This window comes from Nanorana parkeri, unplaced genomic scaffold, assembly GCF_000935625.1.
Source record: "Nanorana parkeri isolate BGI_ZX_2015 unplaced genomic scaffold, ASM93562v1 scaffold1763, whole genome shotgun sequence".
In the NCBI taxonomy this organism is placed as follows: domain Eukaryota; kingdom Metazoa; phylum Chordata; class Amphibia; order Anura; family Dicroglossidae; genus Nanorana; species Nanorana parkeri.
The window spans coordinates 81,374-104,655 of NW_017308031.1; the positions used below are offsets into that span (position 1 = coordinate 81,374).

The 23,282-nt window shown below is 39.6% G+C and overlaps 1 protein-coding gene across 1 annotated transcript in view; it reads right to left on the reverse strand.

The window, feature by feature from the left end:
* The window catches only part of LOC108799585 (aldehyde oxidase 1-like), an 83,631-nt gene that overhangs the window by 14,748 nt on the left and 45,601 nt on the right, over nt 1–23,282 (reverse strand). The window contains exons 17-28 of the mRNA XM_018571466.1: nt 20,387–20,556; nt 18,913–19,030; nt 17,757–17,876; nt 11,201–11,297; nt 8,505–8,629; nt 8,034–8,167; nt 7,798–7,885; nt 7,627–7,713; nt 5,865–6,056; nt 3,821–4,048; nt 2,351–2,446; nt 1,289–1,417 (exon numbers count right to left, since the gene is read on the reverse strand). Coding sequence (XP_018426968.1) covers nt 1,289–1,417; nt 2,351–2,446; nt 3,821–4,048; nt 5,865–6,056; nt 7,627–7,713; nt 7,798–7,885; nt 8,034–8,167; nt 8,505–8,629; nt 11,201–11,297; nt 17,757–17,876; nt 18,913–19,030; nt 20,387–20,556 — 1,584 coding nt within the window. The remainder of the gene's footprint in view (nt 1–1,288; nt 1,418–2,350; nt 2,447–3,820; nt 4,049–5,864; nt 6,057–7,626; nt 7,714–7,797; nt 7,886–8,033; nt 8,168–8,504; nt 8,630–11,200; nt 11,298–17,756; nt 17,877–18,912; nt 19,031–20,386; nt 20,557–23,282) is intronic.

Here is a 23,282-nt window from a genome sequence, read left to right on the forward strand (position 1 = left end):
TTAACCTCCCCCCCCCCCCCCCCCCCCCCCCCCCCCAAATGTGATATTTGCCTCCACTATAGGTCATACTAGACAACTTGCGGTAGTGGTTTTTACTCAAAGGAGGTCCTTACTACCCACACAGTAACAATATCATTACTTGCTGGAAGCAATGCATGATGGGATGTGTAGTCTTCAGAAGTTGAGATTGTATGACATCAAGTGGCAGGGAAAGACCCAAAGCACACTGGGAATCCAGAAAATAAGTGATAGACCGGCGGAAGGTAGCACTCTCTACATAAACAGGTTTTTTCCCCAAGTAATCTCTGATTGCATTATGAAAAACAACTCTAGTATGTATTCCTGTTACAATGCTGATGTTATAACAGGATAGTGTATGCTGGAACTTTATAACTCCTTCAACAATTTGCTCAGGGTTGTGTTCTACTGACATTGCCAGGTTTTACAACTTACTACAATTTAGATGATCTCCCTGTGTTTTCTACCTGATTAATTTTAGTATTTGTGTGTTTGTGTGACTGTACCACATTATCAGGTCTTGCAGACTTACATAAGCAGCTGTGGTCAAGTGATCACACAATTCCTTTTTAGATTAGATATAGTATCCTAGATGTCTTGTATAAGCAGCATAATTTGTGTTCTTAACACCTGTCCCAGACATCTAATCTTGTCCATCCATGTGACTGTGCTAAGGTTATGAATGACGCATTTAAAAGCCTCTCCTTGCCATGGTGGGACATACAGACTCAAGGATACCAATTTTAGATATATACATTGACTTCAAGAAGAGATCATGTATAGCGGGTCTTTAGTGAACTCTAAAGTCTAATGTGCATTTTAATTGTAAATATTAAAAATGAAAACCAAAATTGGTTTGAGTGCAAAATATGATCTCACCCATGGCAAAATGGTTAAGGGGAATGTATAACATTTTTTTATACATTTTTAATTTTGTTTAAGGCTAAAAACTAAATATTTAGCTAGGACACCAGGCGCTCCTAGCAATCATCCACCGGTGGCGTCATTTACCCCCTGGCTGCTGGTGGTTGGTTGCTGCTGATGGACGCCAGACTAGCAACTAACCTGCAGCAAAGGGGTTTGAATAATGACAGTGGCAGTCTGCTGTCTCTATAATGGATAATTAAATTCTGAATTTTTCCTCCTTTAAAGGAAATTTCCAGGAAAAATTATGAACCCTAGTAAAACAAGTTCAGTTTTATCTGCCTGTCTATACATTTCACATGGTTTATTTATTGCACAACACCCCACAATCATGTTGAACGCTTACCTTAACTGCCAGACCATAAACATCTGTTCCAATTGTTCCAGCAGTTGGAAGTGAATTTGGTACAACTTCTGTGCTGGTCCCAGAGATGTATATATGTGATAATGGTACCTTCAACTCTCTGCTCGCAATCTATGAAGGAACAAAAACTGATATTAACAATTTAAATGGCAAACTAAATCGATTATGATTTAGTCTCTTCAGAAAAGTTTTCAAAAATGAAAAAAATTATCCAACGGACAGTGCTGTGGAAAAGCTTTTGCCTTTTTCCAGTCTTGTGCAGTTGTGACATTAAATGTCTTGTATATTAATTCTAGTAGTAGAAAATATGGAACTAGAAAGAGAAAATAATTATTTCAGAACAATTTCCTTTCAGGAAAAATACGCATTCACAGATGTAAAAGAGTACTTGTGCCTTCACAGCTGCAGTATATTAAAGAGACATTACACTCAGGAATTAAATCTTAAAAATGTATTCAAGTACCTGAACTATTAACAAAAATGTATTTTATTTGAGTATCACTCAGCTGTAGACCCTCAAATCATCTCTGAATTGGTGCCGTCACTGTCCTTCCTTCTGGAGGGTGGCTCATTTTGTTCCCCATGGTCCCTGTGTGTGTTGTAAAGTACCCACCACTCCAAGTTCCCTCCCATGATGGACTACAATCTCAATACAAATTAGTAAACTAAATGTGAGATTGTAGTCCATCACAGGAGTGAGCTTGAAGTGGTGGCTACTTTACAACACACACATGGACCATGGGGAACAAAGGACAGTGTCAGCACCAATTCAGAGATGATTTGAGGATCTACAGCTGAGTGATGCACAAAGATGATACATTTTTGTTAATAGCTAGGATACTTGAATGCATTTTTAAGATTTACATCCTGAGTTTAATGTCACTTTAATATACACAGAAAATATTTAGTCACAATCACTGCAGCTGTGAAGGCACAAGCACTCTTTCACACAAATGTGCAAACAAGTTTTGCACATTTTTGCTGCATAACGTTTGCACTTTGATGATAAATTATGAACAGATGAGTAGTGAATCTCTCGCATACCTGCATGACCTTTGTGTTAAGACCCTGTCCCAGTTCTACTCCACCATGGCTGACAAGGACTTTCCCATCTCTGTAAATATGAACCGAAGCTGAAGCCTAAAGAACAAAACCAATGAAAAACAGCAAAATATATATAAGCAGCAATGGCATAATGAACAATTATCAGGCATGCTTACCAGTAGATTTCTTAAATATCTTACAAATCACATTATTACTTTAAAAATTGCATATTTTGTTCACATATTAATCAATGTAGCATGTGTGAAGACAGTAGGATAAACTATTGCACATGGCCTTATTGTGGCATCACACACACTGCATTCTCCACCATATGTGAGAAGTAGCTTTAAATGTTAGGAGCTTTAAAGTGGAAGCAAAGTCTGCCATCCCCTGTCAAAAAAATAAATAAATCACAGAATCCCCATTTAATTATTTCAGCTAATGCTTGCTAAAATACTTTAAAGACCTATATCTGTTCCCATACTTCATTTCCTGGTGTAGGCTGTTTTGCCCCCACTCTGAGGAAGTCAGCGCCATCTTTGCTGCGCCCCAGTGTTTACCTCTTTTTTTTTCCCAGCCAGATAGTGATAGTCAGCATCTATGCCTGAGACAGATGAGCATGTCATCACAACAGGGTGCTCTGATCATTTCGGCTCAGTCAGGATGATGAGAATGGGAGAGTGACTGGGCATGTGCAAATTAAGTCACTAGGAATAATAACGGAATGGCTCTGGGAAATGTCATTTGTGTATAATTGATTAATCTCCTCCAGACAGTAAACACAACTCGGTGCACACATGCACAACTACTGGCTGCTGCTGCTGAGACCTCCTCTCTCTTCCAGGTGGAACCCTGAACAGTGGCGGACCTAATAACCAAAGGGCCCTGGTGCAAGATTTTATCTTGGGGGGGGGGGGGGGGAGGGGGAACCGCCAATAGGTGAAGCATTCCAGCTCTTTCCCAGCTGTTCCAGGGCAGATCGGCATCGCAAATCGCATGTGCAGGAGAACAGATCTGCCCTGGAACAGCTAAACGGTTCATCTTGGTTCCATTTAGTTTTTGCACATCTTCAAGCAGCGCAAAAATACGGCTCCATACACAGCTATGTGTATGGAGCCATTTATTTGCATATGCTGCATATGGGGAAAAACGCTGTGCGCATCTATGCGCAGTGTATTATACGGCAGTGTGAATGAGGCCTTAGCCAGTACCTGTACCATAAGGGCTGTGCACAGCTGCACAATCAATGGGTGCTGGTCAACAACAAAACATGGACCCAGGGTTGCAGGCTTCATCCCACCCAAGCATCTACAAAGCCTCTGGGTTCCAGGACCCCAAACAGGGTTTACCAAAATTGGAAAAAAAAGTTTTTTCCCCATATGAAACATGCATCCTGGAGACCCTCAACCTGTATGGTGAGAACCCTGGGTGACAAGGCACAGCACTGTCACAATACACACACATACAGACCTGATGAAACATTTTGTCAACAAATCCAACTGTGAATTTTAGTGGTATAATAGCCATTCCTCTCTTCTTCCAGTAATTCTTCTTGTTCATGCTTTGCACTTCAATCTTTCTTTTGACATAAGAAGACCTCGCCATGCATTCATCCCAGCACCGCATCAGATTGGTGGCATCAAACTCTTGTTTATAATGTGTCCTAGAAATCCCTTTATACATGTTCACATGTCGGACCTGCAAAACATCACATGCAAAGTAGATCAGAGCCATTTGCTCACATTTGCATACACTGTCGACATTCATGCGCACAATAAAATAGAACCATAACCTAGTTTTCCTTATAGAAATGTTAGAGATCATCTTGTAACACTTATTTTTGTGTTTTGCGTCCTTTTAAAAACTGTTGTACAGATCTTTATTCATATTTAGTAAATTTTTGTGCTGTATCTGTGTTTTAGAAAACTATTACTATCAACGCATACCTTGGCTACAAGGCACAAGCTAGTCATTACTGAGCTGCTTGTTCAAAAAACAGCTTTAAAACAAGGATGTAATATAATAGGAGGGTTATTAAATATAAGAAAAAAAGTGTTCCCAGAGGGTGGTTGCAGAATCTGATTATATTTAAATGCTGGCACATACAAACAGCAGGATTGCAACTGTTACATGGATGCATTTCACAATGTTCGCAAGGTTTTTATTCATCAGGTCAATTCAGTAAGAAACCTCCTGGAACAATTTTCATATTGCTGCTTGTTTAGTAGCGTTAGAATCACAGAGAGAGAGTGATGCTGTGTGGATTCAGTATGGTTTCCTTGGCAGTAGCAGAACCTTTGAAGGTTTATGAGGACTAGTTTAGCAGAGTAATATGGGGACTAGTAAAGGAAAAATGGACACCAATATATACATGGGTAAACATTTGAAATGGCATTGAAAAAAGTATATGTAAAGGCAAGACTATTTTTAGCTTTGGATAGCATAATGAAGGGTTGGCTCCCCTCTAGCGCTGGCCATACATCTATAGATTATCTGCAGAATTTCTATGGTCAGATAGAAAACGTGCAACAGATTCCTCCATCTACGCTAAACTGTGTGGATGGATTAATCTCCCACTGGGCCAAGCTTCATTATCTTGCTAGTCGGCCTGGCTGGCTCTCAATATACCTGAACAATGCCTACATCCAATCAGATTGTCCATGTATTTTGAAGGCCAGCGGGGCCACCTAGCAAGATACTGAAGCTTGGCCCAGGTGGAGATTACTCCATCCACACATAAAAGTGTATGGTCAGCTTTAGGCTGTCACGGAAACAGGTGGCTTATTGGAGTTTTCCATGCTGACAACTAGTGTATTTTGAATTTCTTATCATTTTCTGTCCTGGTGGCAAAGAGAGGATGCATCTCCCCAGAGGGGACACAAACCCATACCCTTCCCCTGAACTATCCAAAACGAAAGCCCCCAAAAATTGACTTTGTATATACTTTAATATGTCGAACGGCATACATACTTCCTGAGATTTTTACAATGGAAAAAAATGAAATCTTTTAATGCAGAAACATTTAGGCAATGGACACATCATCGCCAGACCCTGGCCCCCCCGACAATGGTGAATTAAAGTGCAAGAATTGTCACTTAAACCAACTGGGGCTTTTTTTGAATCACTACATTTCCTTTGTGTTAGCATCTTATCAGTGTTATATGCTGATGGATATTTAGTCTGATATAAAACTGTGGTAGTTAAAAAGTCAAATTATTACTAGAGATATCTATACCAGAGCGAAGAGAGAAACATTTAAGGAAGAACAAGCGACAGAATGATTTAATACTAAAAGAGGGACATTTCCTGCAAAAAAAGGACAATTGGGAGCAGCCATTTGCATACATCATACATGCCAAAAAAGATTATGGCAATGGCTGCACAATTTGCTGGGCTTGACACCTTAAAAATCCAATATATATATATATATATATAGATCTATATATATATATAGCTGGATAAAAAAAAAAAGTGAAAACTGATATGAGGAATAGAAGCACCAGTGTTCTTTTACCTGATCAGGAGGTAAGCCACATTTTACAGCTATAGCATCCATTATGGTCTCAGTAACCAGTCCAGTCTGAGGAAAGCCAAAGCCTCTAAAAGCAGTATTAGAGGGCAGGTTGGTCTTACAAGCCTTGGCACGACAGTGGAGGTTAGGGAAGTAATATGCATTATCCATCTTCAGAAGGGCCACTATAAGTACCTAACAAGAAAGTAATGAAATCAGATTACAAATTGGTCATACAAATTCAATTAAAAAATCATGCAGCTAATTTCAGAGCGCTTCCCCTCCCATAAGGAAGACAAGGCTTGACAAAGAAGCAGTAACTGCAAAACATGTCGCCGAGCAACAGGACTGAGAAGCAGACAAGTACCCCAACTCAAAGCCTATAGACGTAATACAGGACGCCACTCAATGAACGACTGAATGGGTGCCTGTCTCATATTCTTCTCGATGAACAATATTCCAGAAAAATGTGGTCACCCTCGATTCAAAATTCCAGGCAAATCTTTCTTTCCAGTATTTGATAGAGTAGGATAAGATAGATTGCTTGTCCCAGTGACACAATAGGAAGCAAGAAGAAAACCTCAAAAAAAAAAAGGAGAGCTAAATCCCACTTTTGAAAAATGGCACTGGAACAGGTGCCTAAATTAGATTTCCAGCCCCCTCCTGTTCTGGTAACGACTTAAAAACATTTTTTATTTCCTTTCAATTTTTGTTCCAGTTACAAAGGCTACTAGGACAGGAAGTAAGAGTCAGTCTCTGCAATGGACAAACATGGTCAATGTACAATTTCAGCCCCCACTTTTGGGATAATTTTCCCTTAATTTGTGATCAAGGGAAAAGATGAGAAGTTAAATCTCTCAAGCAGGGCTATAAAAAAGCAATATAAGCTGACATCCATTCTAAATCTTTCCCACTCAACCCAAAAGCTAGGAAAATTCCTACAATCCTGTCTGCCCTTTTCCCACCTTTATTGTTCCCACCTCTTTTCATATCTCTATAGGTTGAACTCGATGGACAAGTGTCTTTTTTCAACCTGACTAACTATGTAACTCTTCTGTTCTTTTAATTTTATTTCCTCACTCTTCTTAGTGTTTCTCTTCTTCTGTGCGCTTATTCCCTTACTTTTCCCCTCAGGTTTTTTAATTTCTAGTAGGGTTTCCAAAATTGAGTTTTCAGAGGCTTGTTACTTTTCTACTTTATCTAGACCTAATCCTTTGCACAAACCAGCAGCTGAAGCCCGATTTGTACCAGGAATTATTTTACTTCTAAATCCAATAATGTTCCCACATCCACCATCAATTCCCCTCCTGCCATTGGTGCCTTGATGAAGGGGGCATTTGACAGCCCGTGAAACACGGTTGCTTACTCTTGTATTATGGTACAATGGGCTCCACAACCAATGGTGTGGCACTCCAACTTCTACAAGCCTGGGGCCCGTCCAGGGTACCCCTTTTAAGGCCCTTTCCTGTCTGATGAAGACTGCAATGATTTATATGCCAGCTCTTTTCATTTCATTCCACACTGCAAAACTAAACTGTGTTCAGATCCAGTTAAAACAGAGAAATGTCAACTATAATATCAAATTAACAGATGTTTAAATCTAGAAAGCACAAATCTCTGTCCTTGCCAACTAATACCTCCAGAATAATAAACTCACTCCTTACACAATTTGTATTTTGGCATAGCACATGACTTGCAGAACATTAACAGAATGAAAACTGAAATTTGCAAATAAAAAGGTAAAAAAAAATAAAAATGATCCTACCAAAATGGACTCATCAGGAGTGCATCCAGCATTGGCATAAAAAGACACTTCGGCTCCCACTATTCTACCGTCACTCATACATCCCACCTATTACAGGAAAAAGTGTTAGAAAGTGTTTCCCTTAATTCCATAATGTACAAAGATCCTATTTCTTTATTTCCTATAACACACTTTGTAAATGCCCTTAAATGGATGGCGACCAGCAGTCATCAACATGTCTTCATTTCGCTCCAGAACACAACGAATAGGCCTTTTGGTCCTGCATGAAACCATAGAATTTACATTCAATTGTTCTTTCATTTTTGCCACAAGAAAAATATATTTTAAAAAGTAGTATAATTAAAGACATGTAAAACTATAAGCTCCAAACTACAAAAGATCACTGAAATATGTATATAAATACGCACTTTTGGGCAGCTACTGCTGCTGCACATGCAAAGATGCCTGGCTTTGTAATCTTTCCTCCAAATGCTCCCCCAACTCTCTTCACTTTGGATACAATCCTGTTAGATGGAACATCAAGGACAGCAGCCACTGAAAGCTGGAAAAGAAGCCACATTAGTCAAATTGAGAATGTTCCCAAGAAGATAAAGGCTTTAACCGAACCAGGATTACAGTATATTATATTATAAATAGGCTAATAGGTAATAGGAATTGCTCATCACTTCCATGTTTCAGAGAACAGCAGCTTTTCAGAATTTGATGTAAAGCGAAAAATGTTACAACCTTATGGGGCCAAAAATATGTCTACTACCAGATGCTAAAAAAACCCCACCAAAATCATTATTGCAAGTCTACAGACACAAGTTCCTTAGTATTGGAAAGTTACAAAGCAGATTAGCAATGAATATTGTAGATAGAACAATTAAGATACTAACCTGTGCAGTTGTGGGATCCTGTGAGGATATGTATATGTCAAACTCATTATCCTCTCCCTTTGGCACAACAAGAACAGAATTGGTTTCCATATAGAACTGTTCCTGACCACCAATATGAATCTCCCCTATAAAATAATAATAAAAAGTTTACTTGCATCATTATTATAATAACTGCATACATCAATACACTCCTGAATAGCCGATTCACTTTTGGTATTCCATATCAGAGTTTTATTGCTGAAATAGCATGGCTAAGTAGAGGTATCTTAAGAATATTGAAAGGCCCAATATTTTTCCCAGTTATGGATCCTGCCAATTATTTTGTTTATTTTAAATTTTTTATTTATTGTAAGAAAGAATATTGTGTTGAAGATCAACACCAGCCAAAATGTTTTGCTGTTTGTGTCTCTTGGAGATTCACTAGCAATTTCTGGCTTGGCACTATCAGTCAGCAATCATCTGGTGAGATCTGTCTCCGTAACAGGAGTGGAGGGGACATCTTCCAGATTTCCTCTCATATTGGGGGGAGACTGCCCCTTTCTGTTGTGCTTCCATCCAGTGAGGAATAATCTTCTTGACAGGGATACAGAAAGCAATAAAGACCAGGTGTAGATTTTAACTTCCCCATTCTATCCTAACTTAGAAAGAAATTTTAAAAAATCCACTTCAATGTAACAGGATTTTTGTACTCTGTACTGTAAAATAATTTTCCTGGAACATCTCCATTTTAGCACAACAGGGTGTGGCTCCACCCATGTGACCCCTAAAGACAGGCCTAAATGCCTTTTTTGTCCATTGTGATCTTGGATGACTCGTTGGGTTCTTCCTTTTATGAGCTCCTTTTGGCTTTCATCTTTTATTCATTAATTTTCATACCATGGGGCAATGGGGGACTTTTGGGTCTCTCTCTCTATTTCTGCCCCTCTGTTTAGGGGGCAAATACTGTGCCCCAGCTGATCCTGTTCCCTCTCTGTCTGCCCCGTTGCAGTAGGGTTTGGCTGGATGCTTCAGATGACGAAGTGGAAGTGACATCATTCACCAGGCAGCATGGGCATATTAGGCATTAGGCTTTAAGACATTCTTTTGGTAGGAGCATGGAATATGTACAACTTCCCACCCAATGGATGACGTCCATGCTTTAAATGTGCCCTGCGATCCTAGCAAAAAAGGTAAGCTCCTGGAGCTTAGTCTCGGCATGCTCACACAGCAAGTCTTGAAAGACAGAGCAAGCACTGAGGCAATGCCAATGGCTTTGTGCCTGGAAAACACAACTTGTTACCAGAACAGGATCTGGAAAGCACCTTATGCAGAGCAAAGTGCCCAAAGGTTACTTTCAGGCGAGTCCCTCAATGCCTAGCTTAGCGAGATCTGGATGTGATACTCCAAACACCAGGTTGAGGACAGCCACACAGTGGATAGCTGCAATGAAGGGACTAGCTCTAGCAGCAATGTTGAAGCATCTTGATTGAAGAGTCTTGATTCAATGATACTCAGGGGGGGAAAAATGAGGCATGCTAAAAGAAAAAAGATGTTTTTGTGTGTTGCCAGTTTCCAATCCTCCTGTAGGCGGCAGTATAAACCGAAGGTGTAAGACTTCCCATGTCCCTCAATAGATGAGAGTTCTCTACTATGCCAACAGCTCACATCATTTACACATCACAAGTCAGTTACACATTTCTATACATAAATATATTATGTTTTGTTCAGCTTTATGTGAAAATTTTTATTTTTAAAGATGGTTAGAAATTAATGGCTCTAAAGGTTAGAGGATTCAAATGGGCTTTATTTAGCTAAACCCAAGAACAAAAAACTTTAAGTTAAAATGCAGGTTACCAGTCCTTTGACATAATGGGGGTGATTTACTAACCTAAACACACGCACGCACTAGGTGCGTGTGATTTTTACACAGCAAAACGTATTTATCAACCAAAAAGTCTCTAAAAGCATATTTCCACTAATGCCATATATGGAAAAATCATGCACATGATGCATATATAATGCTACTTCACAGTTTAGACAAAAATGGTTAGCTCATGCATTTACATTCCTGCATTCATCAACGCAAGCAACACAACATAGAGCTAATTTACACAAGATCACCTTGCAAATTCATGCAGGGCTTTGCACAACACACCTGCTGGGTGTGTACACACTACAAAGGTGTTTAGATTCCACCCATAGATCATGCTGGGAGGGAACACACTACAGAGGTGTATACATGTTCGTGGTGTGTTTATAAGGTTAGTAAATCAACCCCAATGGCTGCATTAATGTTTTCTTTCCTAAGCCAAGTACATTTTCTGCAACTTAGGAAGATACCTGCTCATGCTGATAGAGATCCAGTATTTTTGTAACTTCTTGTGTATGAAACTGAAATCTCAAAACAATTTTAACCTTTTCCAGCTATACTCTATGAACTATGAAATGCCTCCTCCCAATGTAATTTTTTGTAGTTCATAAGCCTAGGGTGACAACGCTACTCTTCCATTGATATAGCCCAGCGAGTTGTCAACCATGGACAGAAAAAAGTGTTATTGGCAAGATCACCTGTGACATTAAGAACAAAAAAGGAAATGCAGGCACCACATACCGTAGGAGGAATGGTAAGCTGCAGTATATTACATATTTGGTTTTGGGTTTAGATATACTTTAATATGTAATATACTTTAGATATACTTTAATTATGTAATACATACCCTTAATGATATGGTCAGCCTTTTTAAAGGCATCTTCTACATTTCCATGTAGAATTTGTTTATCTGGTTGAAAAAAGGAGTTGTGCTTAATAGCATCCTATAAATGAAGCAAAATATAGAGTTATACAATAGCATAATCTTCCCGGCTTTAACATTAAATGCTAATGTGATACAATTATTTTTAGAATTAGGTGCATACACATTGTGGCTTCACTTACATTATTATCTTGTTTTAACAACTACAAAGTTTACAATATATAGTTACATAGTATTTGGGGTTGAATAAAGACATACGTCCATCAAGTCCAACCCATATGATGTAGTACCTGACACCATTGTTATAAATATTTGTAGGTTGCAATGTTGCTAGCTAATAAAAGGCTTACGAGTGCAGTTTACATCAGTTGAATTTTGCTAATAGGTCTAGTATTCTGTAAGGCCTAAAATATTTTCAAAACACAACAAATAACTAAAGAAGGTAATTAAGAACTAAGGGCATTAAACGCAGCTTGCATCAAGAAAATATGAACACTGCCATTGCTGAACTCTTTTTTTCAATTTGCTAGTTGCTCTTTCCTGGGCTTGAATAATTTTGTTTCACTGTCCTGCAAGCAATATCAAATTCTGGACTTATTAGTTGCATGCCTGTTCCTGGTCAATAAAGCACTGAGAGACAACCGGGCAACTAGCGTTATCAGAAGCAGAGATTGGCAACCTTCTCTCAGTACAGATTTCCTTAATACTGTTCTTTTGGCTCACATTTCAAGTAATAAACATACCTTCCCTGGCATATAAAACAGATCCACCCACAATGCAATCTGGAACTGCTCTTCTGAGGCTGTTATTACCTACATTCTTGGTGCTAAACCTGTTGCACTTTGGCACTTATTGTGTCATCCACAACACCCCTGCAGACAGAAGTCTGTGTTTTCCTTACTTAGGTGCTTACTGAAGACAGTGAAGGAAAATTATTATAATCGTAAAATTACCATAGCATCATAGTTAAATGGTTTTGTCCATTTTTCTCACACTATTCTATTTTTTTCTGTTATCCAATACTTTTCTCTTTTTATACTTTGTTTCCTCTGATCTACTTTTAATCTGGATCTTGCCGAGAGAAAAATCAAATGTGAACAAGTAAATGTAAGGGGGCTGTAGGGAGCCCAAATGTGGAAGCATTGATTTGGGGGTTGTAATAGCTTGGGTCTCTAGTCTCATGTAAAGTGACTCAAGTCTGACTGCCTCCTGAAGCATTTTGCCAGTCTATAAATGCCTCCTGTAGCAGCTCTCCAGTCTTCAACAATTTTTCCAGCATAACAAATGATTATCCGCGCTATAGTGCTCTGCCCCAATCTCCTCAAAAACACCCTATTGACAGCTGCAGAGATAGAGAGAAGCTATATAAACTTCTCCCACAATATATTAAACAAAAGACACTGCGCTATCTTTAATATTATAAAACTCTAAGTGCATATACTTAGTGACAATTATACAACATGTTCACTCCAACTTATATATAGTCCATATAAAAATATTCCCAAAGTTGATGTGATTAAAAATAAATGTGATGAAATCCTTGTGTTCACTTTCTTTACATCAGTGAGTCAAATAATCATTGTATATAAAGTTCCACAATCACTCGTGACTTCTGTAATAAGTGAAAATATAATTTTTCCAGCATGTTCGGAATCTCTGAAAATCTGTTGTAGCATGCCTTTAGTCTTTAACCATCTCCTGTCTTATGTCTGCAGTCTTTCAGAGTTCTGTAGTTACATTTAAAGAATATTATGTGTGACCCTTTGGTAATGTCAGGGGCTGCACTTGAGGCTCCCTATATCAAGTGAATTGACCACCACTGACCTAAATAAAATACCAGCAAAGAACATAATGTCCTTTGTATTAAAAAGGCTGCAACTGTAGAGATGTCCACAAGATGTCACTATAATCTAAAATTAAAATTGGGGAACCGGCCTTCATAACATGTTAGAAAGAGGTTCTTCATTCTAGTCAACACTGGTACAGTTAGAATACTACTGTTCAGTAATGGTGTAAACAGCATATAGTTAATAAATGTTGAAAAGTATAAAATGCCTTTTAGCTGTTATTTTAGGTTTTGTGAACATTAATTCATAAAAATCTTGTCCAATTGAATTTATAATTTAAAGAGTTTTAGTGTAATATGCCGACATACTGTATTTGTGTTCTGTAAACTGTATTACCTCCTCGGGTATTTCCTCGGAAATACCCACTATCATTCTTGGTGACTTTAACATTGCCACTAACATTAACACCCCAGCCTCTGCTCAATTTCTTAACCTAACCTCTTCTTTTGATCTAACACAATGGTCAAACACTCCTACTCACTCTGATGGTAACATACTAGATCTTGTTTTCTCCCACCTATGCACTACTTGCAACCTCTCCAACACCCCTTTCCCCCTCTCAGACACTGATATAACACCTCAAAACACACTTTTCACTTACAACTCTTTTTATTAGAGTGGACTCTCCCTCTGTAACGAGTCCTGGGTGGGAAGTTTCACTTCAGTCTTTCTGCAGGGACGGCCGCTCTGCGTTCCACGGTGGAGCGCGGAAGCCGCTTGACTTCCTGATTGCGAGGTGAGCGGCCTGTGTTCCACGGTGGAACGCGGAAGTCGTTCGTTCCGGCCACCGGCTCCTCCCACTTCCTGGGGGTATTTAAAGGCTCAGCTGAGGCAACAATTGGGTTCAGAAGTGCCTGTTGTCTCATGAGCCAAGGATCCATCTCCCCAGTACTGCCGGTGTCGGACCACTCCTCATCCAGCCTTAGGAATCACTGCAACCACTGCCAGAACCTAAATCGCAAGTACTGCTCCTGTTGGAGCCCTAAACTTTGACATTCTGAATTACAACCTCTTAAAGTGGTATAGACTGTCTCAAGGATTTCTATCATTTGTGTGCTGGGGTTCTTCCTGCAACACTACCTGTATATAAGTGGGCCACTGTTCATTGTTGCCAATCCTTATCCAAGTTTTCAATTGATACTTTAAGCTATGAAGTAATAGCCTATCCCGCTCTCCTTTTAGTTGGTTATACGGCTGTGATGCAAGAATCTCAAACTCCCCGCTAAATACGGGGAGTGACGCCTGAGATTCAAGCCTGATAAGCCGTCTCCTCATACGTCACCTATTGCATACCTTCCGCAGTTGAGATCCAAGCAGTTGTAGTCACAGCAGGCGTGACACCCTCCCAAATCCATTTATAACTGGAAGCTGTGTTAAAGCAGACAGTTTGGGCTAGGAGCTCAGAGTTTAAAGACTACTCTGGAGATCTATGGTATGGGATGCTCATAACTAGGGATGCACCAATAATGATACTAGTATCAGTGCCGATGCAGAGTATTTGGGCTAGTACTCGTCCAAATGCTCAGATGCCTAGCCCGATACTTCCAGTATCAGGAAGCGCATCATTACACGCTGCCCGGCTTCCTTAATGGCCAGGAAGGCGGCTCCATGCTCCCTTGTCACGAAAGAGCATGTAGCCGGTTTCCGGGCCAATCTGGAAGCCGGGCAGCTTGTAATGATGCCTGGCTTCCTGATTGGCCAGCTTCCCAACCAATCAGGAAGCCGGGCGCCGTGTAATGGCCAGGAAGCTGGCTTCATGCTCCCTCGTCACCTCATGATGAGGGAGCATGGAGCCAGCTTCCCGGCCAATCAGGAAGCCGGGCGTCGCGTCATTACACATAGTGACGAGAAGCATGGGGACGGCTTCCTGGCTAATTGGGAAGCTGGATGGCGAGTTTTTACACGCCGCCTGCTTTCCCGGCTAATCAATCCTGATTGGGACTTCCGGTACTCGGTATCAGCGAGTACCGGAAAAAAAAAAAATATTGGTACTTGTACTGAAATACCGATATCAGTGCATACCTACTCATAACACACCATCACCAAACCCAAATGGCAAAGTGGCTATTACTTAATGACCTTCGTATGTTCCAAGTTCTGCATAATTGCCGACTACCTTTCAGATAGTTACCCTGATTAACTAAAGTAGAGCATGTGAAAAAGTGAAAATTCACACTGTAGATAATATCCAAATCACGTGCATGGAAAATTTAGAATAAAAACCCACAAAAAAATACCACAGGATTTTTGCTTGCACGTGATTGGATGATTAAAGCCAGCACAACCTTACATTATTCACTAAGCACAATGAAAAATGTACTTGCCAAAAGAGGAAATTCACATGGACTGGGTATTCTTTGCATAGTGTTTGCTTAGCATCACCTCATTCACTGAGATCAGTAAAATTTCACTTTCTAATATGAAAATTGCTTTTAAAAGTAAAACTATTTTTTACTACTTTTTAGGCTGTTTGGTAGAAATTTACTATTTATTATTTTCATTGTATTGTATTGCATAGTAAGTAGGTCTGAGGTTTTCCATTCGGTTATTATATTCTTCCTTTTCTAGAAAAAGATATACAGTAGTGTACCAATGAGATTGTAGTTGTACTGTCCCATATAAAAACCAATTAATTCCATTCTGAGTTTGAGATTTTGGGACATAACCAGGAGTTATAATCTTTTGTATCAGAGTACAGAATTACTACTAAGAGGATATACACTGTATTACAAAAAGTATTAGGATGCCTGCCTTTACATGCACATGAACTTAAATGGCATCCCAATATTAGCCCATAGAGTTCAATATTGAGTTGGCCCACGCTTTGCCGCTATAACAGCTTCAACTCTTCTGGGAAGGCGTCCACAAGGTTTAGGAGTGTGTCTATGGGAATGTTTGACTATTCTTCTAGAAGCGCATTTGTGAGGTCAGGTACTGATGTTGGGGGAGAAGGCCGGGCTCGCAGACTCCGCTCTAATTCATCCCAAAGATGTTCTGTCGGACTCTGTGCTGGCCAGTCAAGTTCCTCCACCCCAAACTTGCTCATCCTTGCTCATCCATGTTTTTATGGACCTTGCTTTGTGCACTGGTGTGCAGTCATGTTGGAACAGGAAGGGGCTGTCCCCAAACTGTTCCCACAAAGTTGGGAGCATGAAATTGTCCAAAACGCCTTGGTACGCTGATGCCTTAAGAGTTCTCTTCACTGGAACTAAGGGGCCAAGCCCAACCCCTGAAAAACAACCCCACACCATAATCCCCCCTCCACCAAACTTTACACTTGGCACAATGCAGTCAGGCAAGTACTGTTGTCCTGAAAACCGCCAAACCCAGACACGTCCATCGGATTGCCAGACAGAGAAGCATGATTCGTCACTCCAGAGAACACGTCTCCACTTCTCTAGAGTCCAGTGGCGGCGTGCTTTACACCACTGCATCTGACGCTTTGCATTGCACTTGGTGGTGTAAGGCTTGGATGCAGCTGCTCGGCCATGGAAACCCATTACATGAAGCTCTCTATGCTGTGTTGTTGTGCCAATATGAAGGCCACACAAAGTTTGGAGGTCTGTAGCTATTGACTCTGCAGACAGTTGGTGACTTCTGCGCACTGTGCGCTTCAGGATGCCCTGATCACGCTCTGTCATTTTACGTGGCCTACCACTTTGTGGCTGAGTTGCTGTTGTTCCCAGTTCCTTCCACTTTGTTATAATACCACTAACAGTTGACCATGGAATATTTAGTAGCAAGGACATTTCATGGAACACCTGAATCCAATGATTTGGAGGTTGTGTCCCAATACTTTTGGCAATATAGTGTACATTAGGTGTACAGGTATTGCTAGATGCCACCCCAGTCGGGTTTGTGCAAGTTAAGTTTGGTTAATGTACCAATATCTGGTACATTAACCAAACTTAACTTGTAAAAACTGGACAAGCCAAAAGCCATTTTGCGCAGATTTTTCAATCATCTGGATTCTACCATCAGAGGGGCTGAGCCAAACTGGGCATTAAAGCAATGGCTGTAACTATAAGAATATAGTTATAGTATATCAATTCCTTTGGTTATCCAGGACACTGGTCCTGGCAGTGAGGACAGTTCTGGAGATTGATTTCTCTCCACAAAGGTGTGTGGGGGCACCACTGGCTAGGAAACCTTTTATACCTTAGACCACACTTAAGAGTTGTTTTCATGGATGGGGACAAGGGAGCTTCATATATGTTGCCAAACATGCAACTTCAGGATCAAGGGATCTTTGTTCAGATCTAGATTTACCCAGCAATTAACTGTAACAATTTTACTGCTGGGAAAGTACTTAAAGGGAACTTGGCTGCATACATTTTTTTGGGTAGTCACTTATACATTGGAACAAAACAGTCTTCCTGTAGAGCTCATTCACATTTTAATCTGCATGACTGCATGCCCTGCCATGCCTTGTTTTGCTGGAGGATCCAATGCAACATAATTGATTGGCACCAGGCAAGACAACAAGTGAAAATGCACCATGCAGGGCTTTGTAGGGCCAATGTATTGTGGCACAGTAAGGTAATAGAAAACAAAATCCTCTAGAAAAATATACATTTTAATTTGACCATGTAGCTTGCCATTGTTGCAAAACATGCATAATGTTTGGAAATGTGGATGGACTAAAGTCTCTTAAGACTCTTTAAACAAAATACCTCGACAGAGAGAATGGGCTTCAGATCATTGTAAGTTATCTTCACTTTAGCCACGGCTCTTCTTGCATGTTCTGGAGTGTCAGCTACAATTGCACAGATTATTTGCCCTACACACAGTACCTGCAAACCAATGAAAGATAAGTAGAAAAAAAAAGCCAAATATATTTTATTATTTCATCTACTTATAACAAATACATTTTTTAAATCACTGATGAACCGTTTCAGAAACATAACCATATGATCCTGTGTATTGGTTTACCATTTTAATAAAATTGTAAAAAGGTAATATTTGTAAGTATATAACACCATGGATTTTTACGCATCGGCTTATCAAATTCCATACAGCACAATACCCATTACGAACAAGTTTAATATGGTATACAAAAAAACAGTTGGTAACCTCATTGAAGCTTAGTCAAAGAAAGTCTGTCAGATGGCTAGAAAAAATTTGGCTGATAACACTTTGCTTTTCTTTTTATAAAGAGAAAAACTGCAGAGCTGAAGGTTCCAGGACACATTCTTGTATTCATGCGTGCCAGACTACTGAGTTATGGGTATTGCAAACTTGAAAGTTTCAGAAGAAAAATAATGATTATTAATGATCAGTATCAATCACCCTCATCCTTGGTCACAAAACAGATCCATATAGAGTGTATGAGCGAGAAGATGATACGAGATTGTTTATTAAATATAAAAATGATACATTTAGCAGGAATTAGCCTTTAATTAAACTGTCCTGAGGAAGTATAGAGGCTGCCATTGTTGAATGCTTTAAAATAAAGTAACTGGTTTGAAAGAAGTGTGCAGATTAGAAGCTCCCAGTTCAACCAGACTTTTGTTTCCCCCAGGTCAATGGCTCAAAATATTGAAGTCAAAGACAGCCAGTTTCCTAAAACAGATTAAATTATGTATTCACTAGCCATCGACTAAACCCAGAGTATTTGAGTATGGTATTATACAGGCAAATCTAGTATTTACTGTATATGTGTAAAACATTTTACGAAAACTTTGATTCTGAATACGATTTACGATTGTATTCCATTTTACTTATACCAGTTAATATGATTCAGACTTGCTTAAAAGTAAAACCAACGATTATGTGTATAATATATATGTTGGTAAGATGGAAAACAATTTCAATCATTACAAGTTATACCTCCTCCTCTGAAAATAAAGGTCCTTGTCCAGAAACTTCATTTATTCCGGGGACATCCTTTGCTCTTATTATATCCACCACTCCACGAACTTTGAGGGCATCAGAAAAATCCAGTGACCTGTAAAAAGTACGAAAACTGGAGTTTAGTATAAATCTTAGTGCCTATGGGATTAAATGGAATGAGGAATCCAGACTAGTTTTTCCACAACATTTTTCTGTACCACTGTCATGAGCTTTTTCATGTCCAAACAATTAAATACAACAAACGGCTAGAGCGCACTCACTGCTGGGTAAAGACCTTTATAGGCTATAAAAACGTGTGCTATAAAAACGTGTGCAAAAGGGGTACAGTGTGCAGGCTCTGACAAAAACAGGGAGAGGAACCCTGTGAATATACAAATACAATCACACAATGAAATAGCGCCACTACTGTAGAGAAAACACTCACGTTACTGTTGTCTCAGACTGTTCTTCTGCATATCCTCTCGGCTTCGTAAGAGCAGCTGACACGCGATATGCTGACAACAGTAACGTGAGTGTTTTCTCTACAGTAGTGGCGCTATTTCATTGTGTGATTGTATTCATGTCCAAACACAACAACTAATTGTAAAAGTTACAGTGGGACTTTTGCAAGACAAAAGGCAATTGGTTTTGGGTCAATTTTATTCTCCAAGTTTTTAAATGGTTTTATGCATGGATTAGCTAATTAGGCAACATACCTAATAAAGCTTGCTTTGCAGCACCCTTTGATTATGACTGCATACCGAGTCCTCTGATGAAAGGAGGAGTCATTGGAAAAAGTTTCCCAAGAGTTGATCTCCTTTTGTTTTGCAGTAATAGAAGGTTCTGTCAGTGTACCAGTGATTTAGATCATTGAGCTGAGAGGACATTGACAATTACAACTGATTTGTATCATACATGGAGCAGGTGTACAAATCAGGGACAGCAAATATTTACTCAGATCAGGGACAGCAAATATTACAAATCAGGGACAGCAAATATTTACTCAGAGCAGAAAAATGATGTAGAACCCAGCAAAGAAACTGCTGCTCTGCACACATGCTCCCACATCCAGTTGACCGTGATAAGGCTTAATGGACAACTGTGCTTGCAGAGCATTCAGAGCAGAATCTTCCAGCTATTACCAAAGCAGCTGCTTCTTGTTTACAAGAGCCTCTGACAGCAAAGGGAGGGAGCACCCATACTATGCATATGCTCCCTTATGAGTCCTTATTCCTAACTAAATTAAAGGTAAAAGATATGCTTGAATCATTTGAGCCTAAAATCTAGAAGAATAACTTGGGACAGTCTCCCTAAAGTAGTGAAACTACTTTCCCATGTATTAATTTCCTTAAAACACAGATCTTGCTTTAACATTTTTGCTGTAACCTTTAAATTGATAGCTCCCTGAAAATAGTATCTGAAAGACTAAATAAAATCTCACTTGACTACTTGCGAAAACATTTTTACTTACGCAATCTTGGCATGAGCCTTTTTGCTAGTGACAAAAGCGATGAAAAGTTCTTGGTCCACAGGTGGCATGTCATCCACATACACTGCCTCGCCCGTGGCTTGCTTTATGGCAGACTGGTTCTCTATTGGACGGCCAACAGGGTCTTTAACTGGCTGATTGGAGTTTACTTCCTGAGCCAAATATAAATAATGTTAAAGAATCATGTAAACTAAAAGGACACCACAGTTACACTGGAATTACATTTTTGAAACATCTTCCCAGTCACTAAAATGCAGCAGCGTTCTTGAAGTACCTCTACATGGGAACATTTTTAAATCCTCTTAGGCCATCTTAGAGAGGAACTTTACCCTTATCCATACCTTTCAGATGACCCAGAACATGGGTCTATATTGAATTTCGTATTCTGCAGGAATCCATCCTAGTGTGATTGGCATGAGGGGCCCAATTGAATGTACTGTGCTGGTGGTTATGTGAAGGGGGAGAGGAAGACAGGTACATGTGGTTGTCAGAAAGTGTAAAATACAGGATTTGCTCCAAGTAGGCCAAGAAAGGCCCCTGGTTTGCAGAATTGTAGTTACAGTATATTCTGCTGGACCACACAGCCCCATGTGTGAAACTGGAGGGAAAAAAATTGCAATCAGGTGGTGAATGCATTGTCATTGGAATCTAGGAGTCAGGCACAAGTGAATAATCTTGTGGTTGCCAGGGGTGTGTGCGGTTTTCCAGCTTTTCCCATTGTTTACAGTACTCCGACTCTTGGTCAAACACAGGACCCACCTTTTATAGCAGCTGTGTCAATAAGAATCAATACTCTGACCTTTTGACATAGTTTGCCTAAAGTATTTATGGTACTGTGCTGCTATCTAGAATTTGCAGGCAGAAATGCTTCCCTCATAGAAATTGTCACCCATATTGGAATTGGTACAAATGTTCCAAGATAAAGAGGATTGCAATTTAAGGGGATTAACATTGACAACATTGAAGGTCCACTACAAGAGAGAACAAGACTGTTAGGCCTCATTCACACACAACGCAAGCAAAATTGTATATTGCGTATATACGCGTCTATGCGCGTATATACGAGCATCTATGCGCGTATATGCAATCCCAGAATGCATCACTCGTAATGGAATTTTTAATGTGCTGTACGCATGTACGTGCGTATACTCGCGTATATACAGAAATACGCTGCCCGGACGCATCTCTGTTCCATTCTGTTTTTGCGCATATATGCGCTAGGCAAATATACGGCTCCATACGCGGCTATGTGTATGAAGCCATTTATTTGCATATGTTACATATGGTACAATACACGCATATATGCGTGGCAGTGTGAATGAGGCCTTAAGGTCAAGAACTTTTTTTTTCTCCCCGAAGTCCTGTTTACCGAGAACTTTACTAAGTTTATTTATCTAATGGAAGTTAAGTGACTTAGTTTATCCCTATCGCATTTGCTAGAAAAGGATCAATAGCATGTGTGTTAGGCTGGGCACACACCTTACAACCATCGCAAGACTTTTGTCTTGCGATGGTTGTAAGGTACTTTAAAAAACGTACGATCTGCCTATGTTGCATAGGCAGATCATACTTGCGATGATCGCAAGCCACGCAGGCTTCCGATGACCGCAATGCCGAACGGGCAGTGTGCGCTTGCGCACACCGGCCCGTACGGCTGTTATCGTACGGACATGCCACAAACCCGCCGAATATAGTATGAATATTGTATGTCTATGTTCTTTCCTCTAACTGTAAGTAGTTTGTATACACAGCATTCTTGATTAGTAAAAGCACATTAAATATAATATTGGGTTGGTTCCTTGGATTTAATGCAAGAATTTCACAAACGGCCGAAAAGAAAAATGCAAAATTAGTACCTACCTTATCAAGGTATCCTCTGATATAGAGCCTACAGCCTTGTCTGTCTGGATGTTTTATTCTGCCTGTCATACTTTAATTTTTGTTCTATGGTAGTGCCTGGTGTCAGATTGCAGCACCGTTGAAAAATTACAGATAGGTATTTGCTTTATCATAGCATACCTATGTAATTTATTTTCATTAATACATTACTTGAGTGGTAAAATTAGGTACCTCGGCTTATATTCGGGACGACTTATACTCGAGTATATACGGTAACTTATTTACTTTTTTATAATTTTTTAATCTTATTATTGTTTATTTTTTATAATTATTTTTTTATTTTTTAATCATTTGTTCCTTTTTATTTTTGACTTTTTAATCACCTTTTTTTTAAATTTTATTATTTTATATGATTTTTTTAGGGCTGGTAATAATTAAAATTTTCGTGTTTGATTACCGGTAATCAAAATTTTTTAAAATCGATTAATCGATTAATTATAACGCACAAACAGATCCAACTACATTGGCCTATACACATACAGCACAGCAATGAAGTAATAAAATGAACTAGGATCACACTAATCCAGCATGTTATTAATCTCACGTGCCCCACTCAATATGGCCGCCGCTTGAGTGGGGCAACTCAGAATAATAACGTGCTGGATTAGGGTGATCCTAGTTCATTTTATTACTTCATTGCTGTGCTGTATGTGTATAGGCCAATGTCTTGTCTGGCGCTCGTGCAGAAAGTTTCATTGTCCGTTGACATCACGAACATCGACATCAGCGGACTCCTTCCCCCTTCCCTTCGTTAGCCAACGGAGCCACTTGGGGAAAGGGGGAGGAGGCCGGTGACATCGATGTCCGTGACGTCACCGGATCGCCGACGGGACTCCCGGAAGCTCGCGGAGAGGTGAGTGTTTTCATTAGCGATCAAAATAATTTTAATCAAAAAGTTTAACGTTTAATCGAGAAATTAATCTTTAATTTCCACAGCCCTAATTTTTTTAAATTTTTATTTATTTAATTATAATTTTTT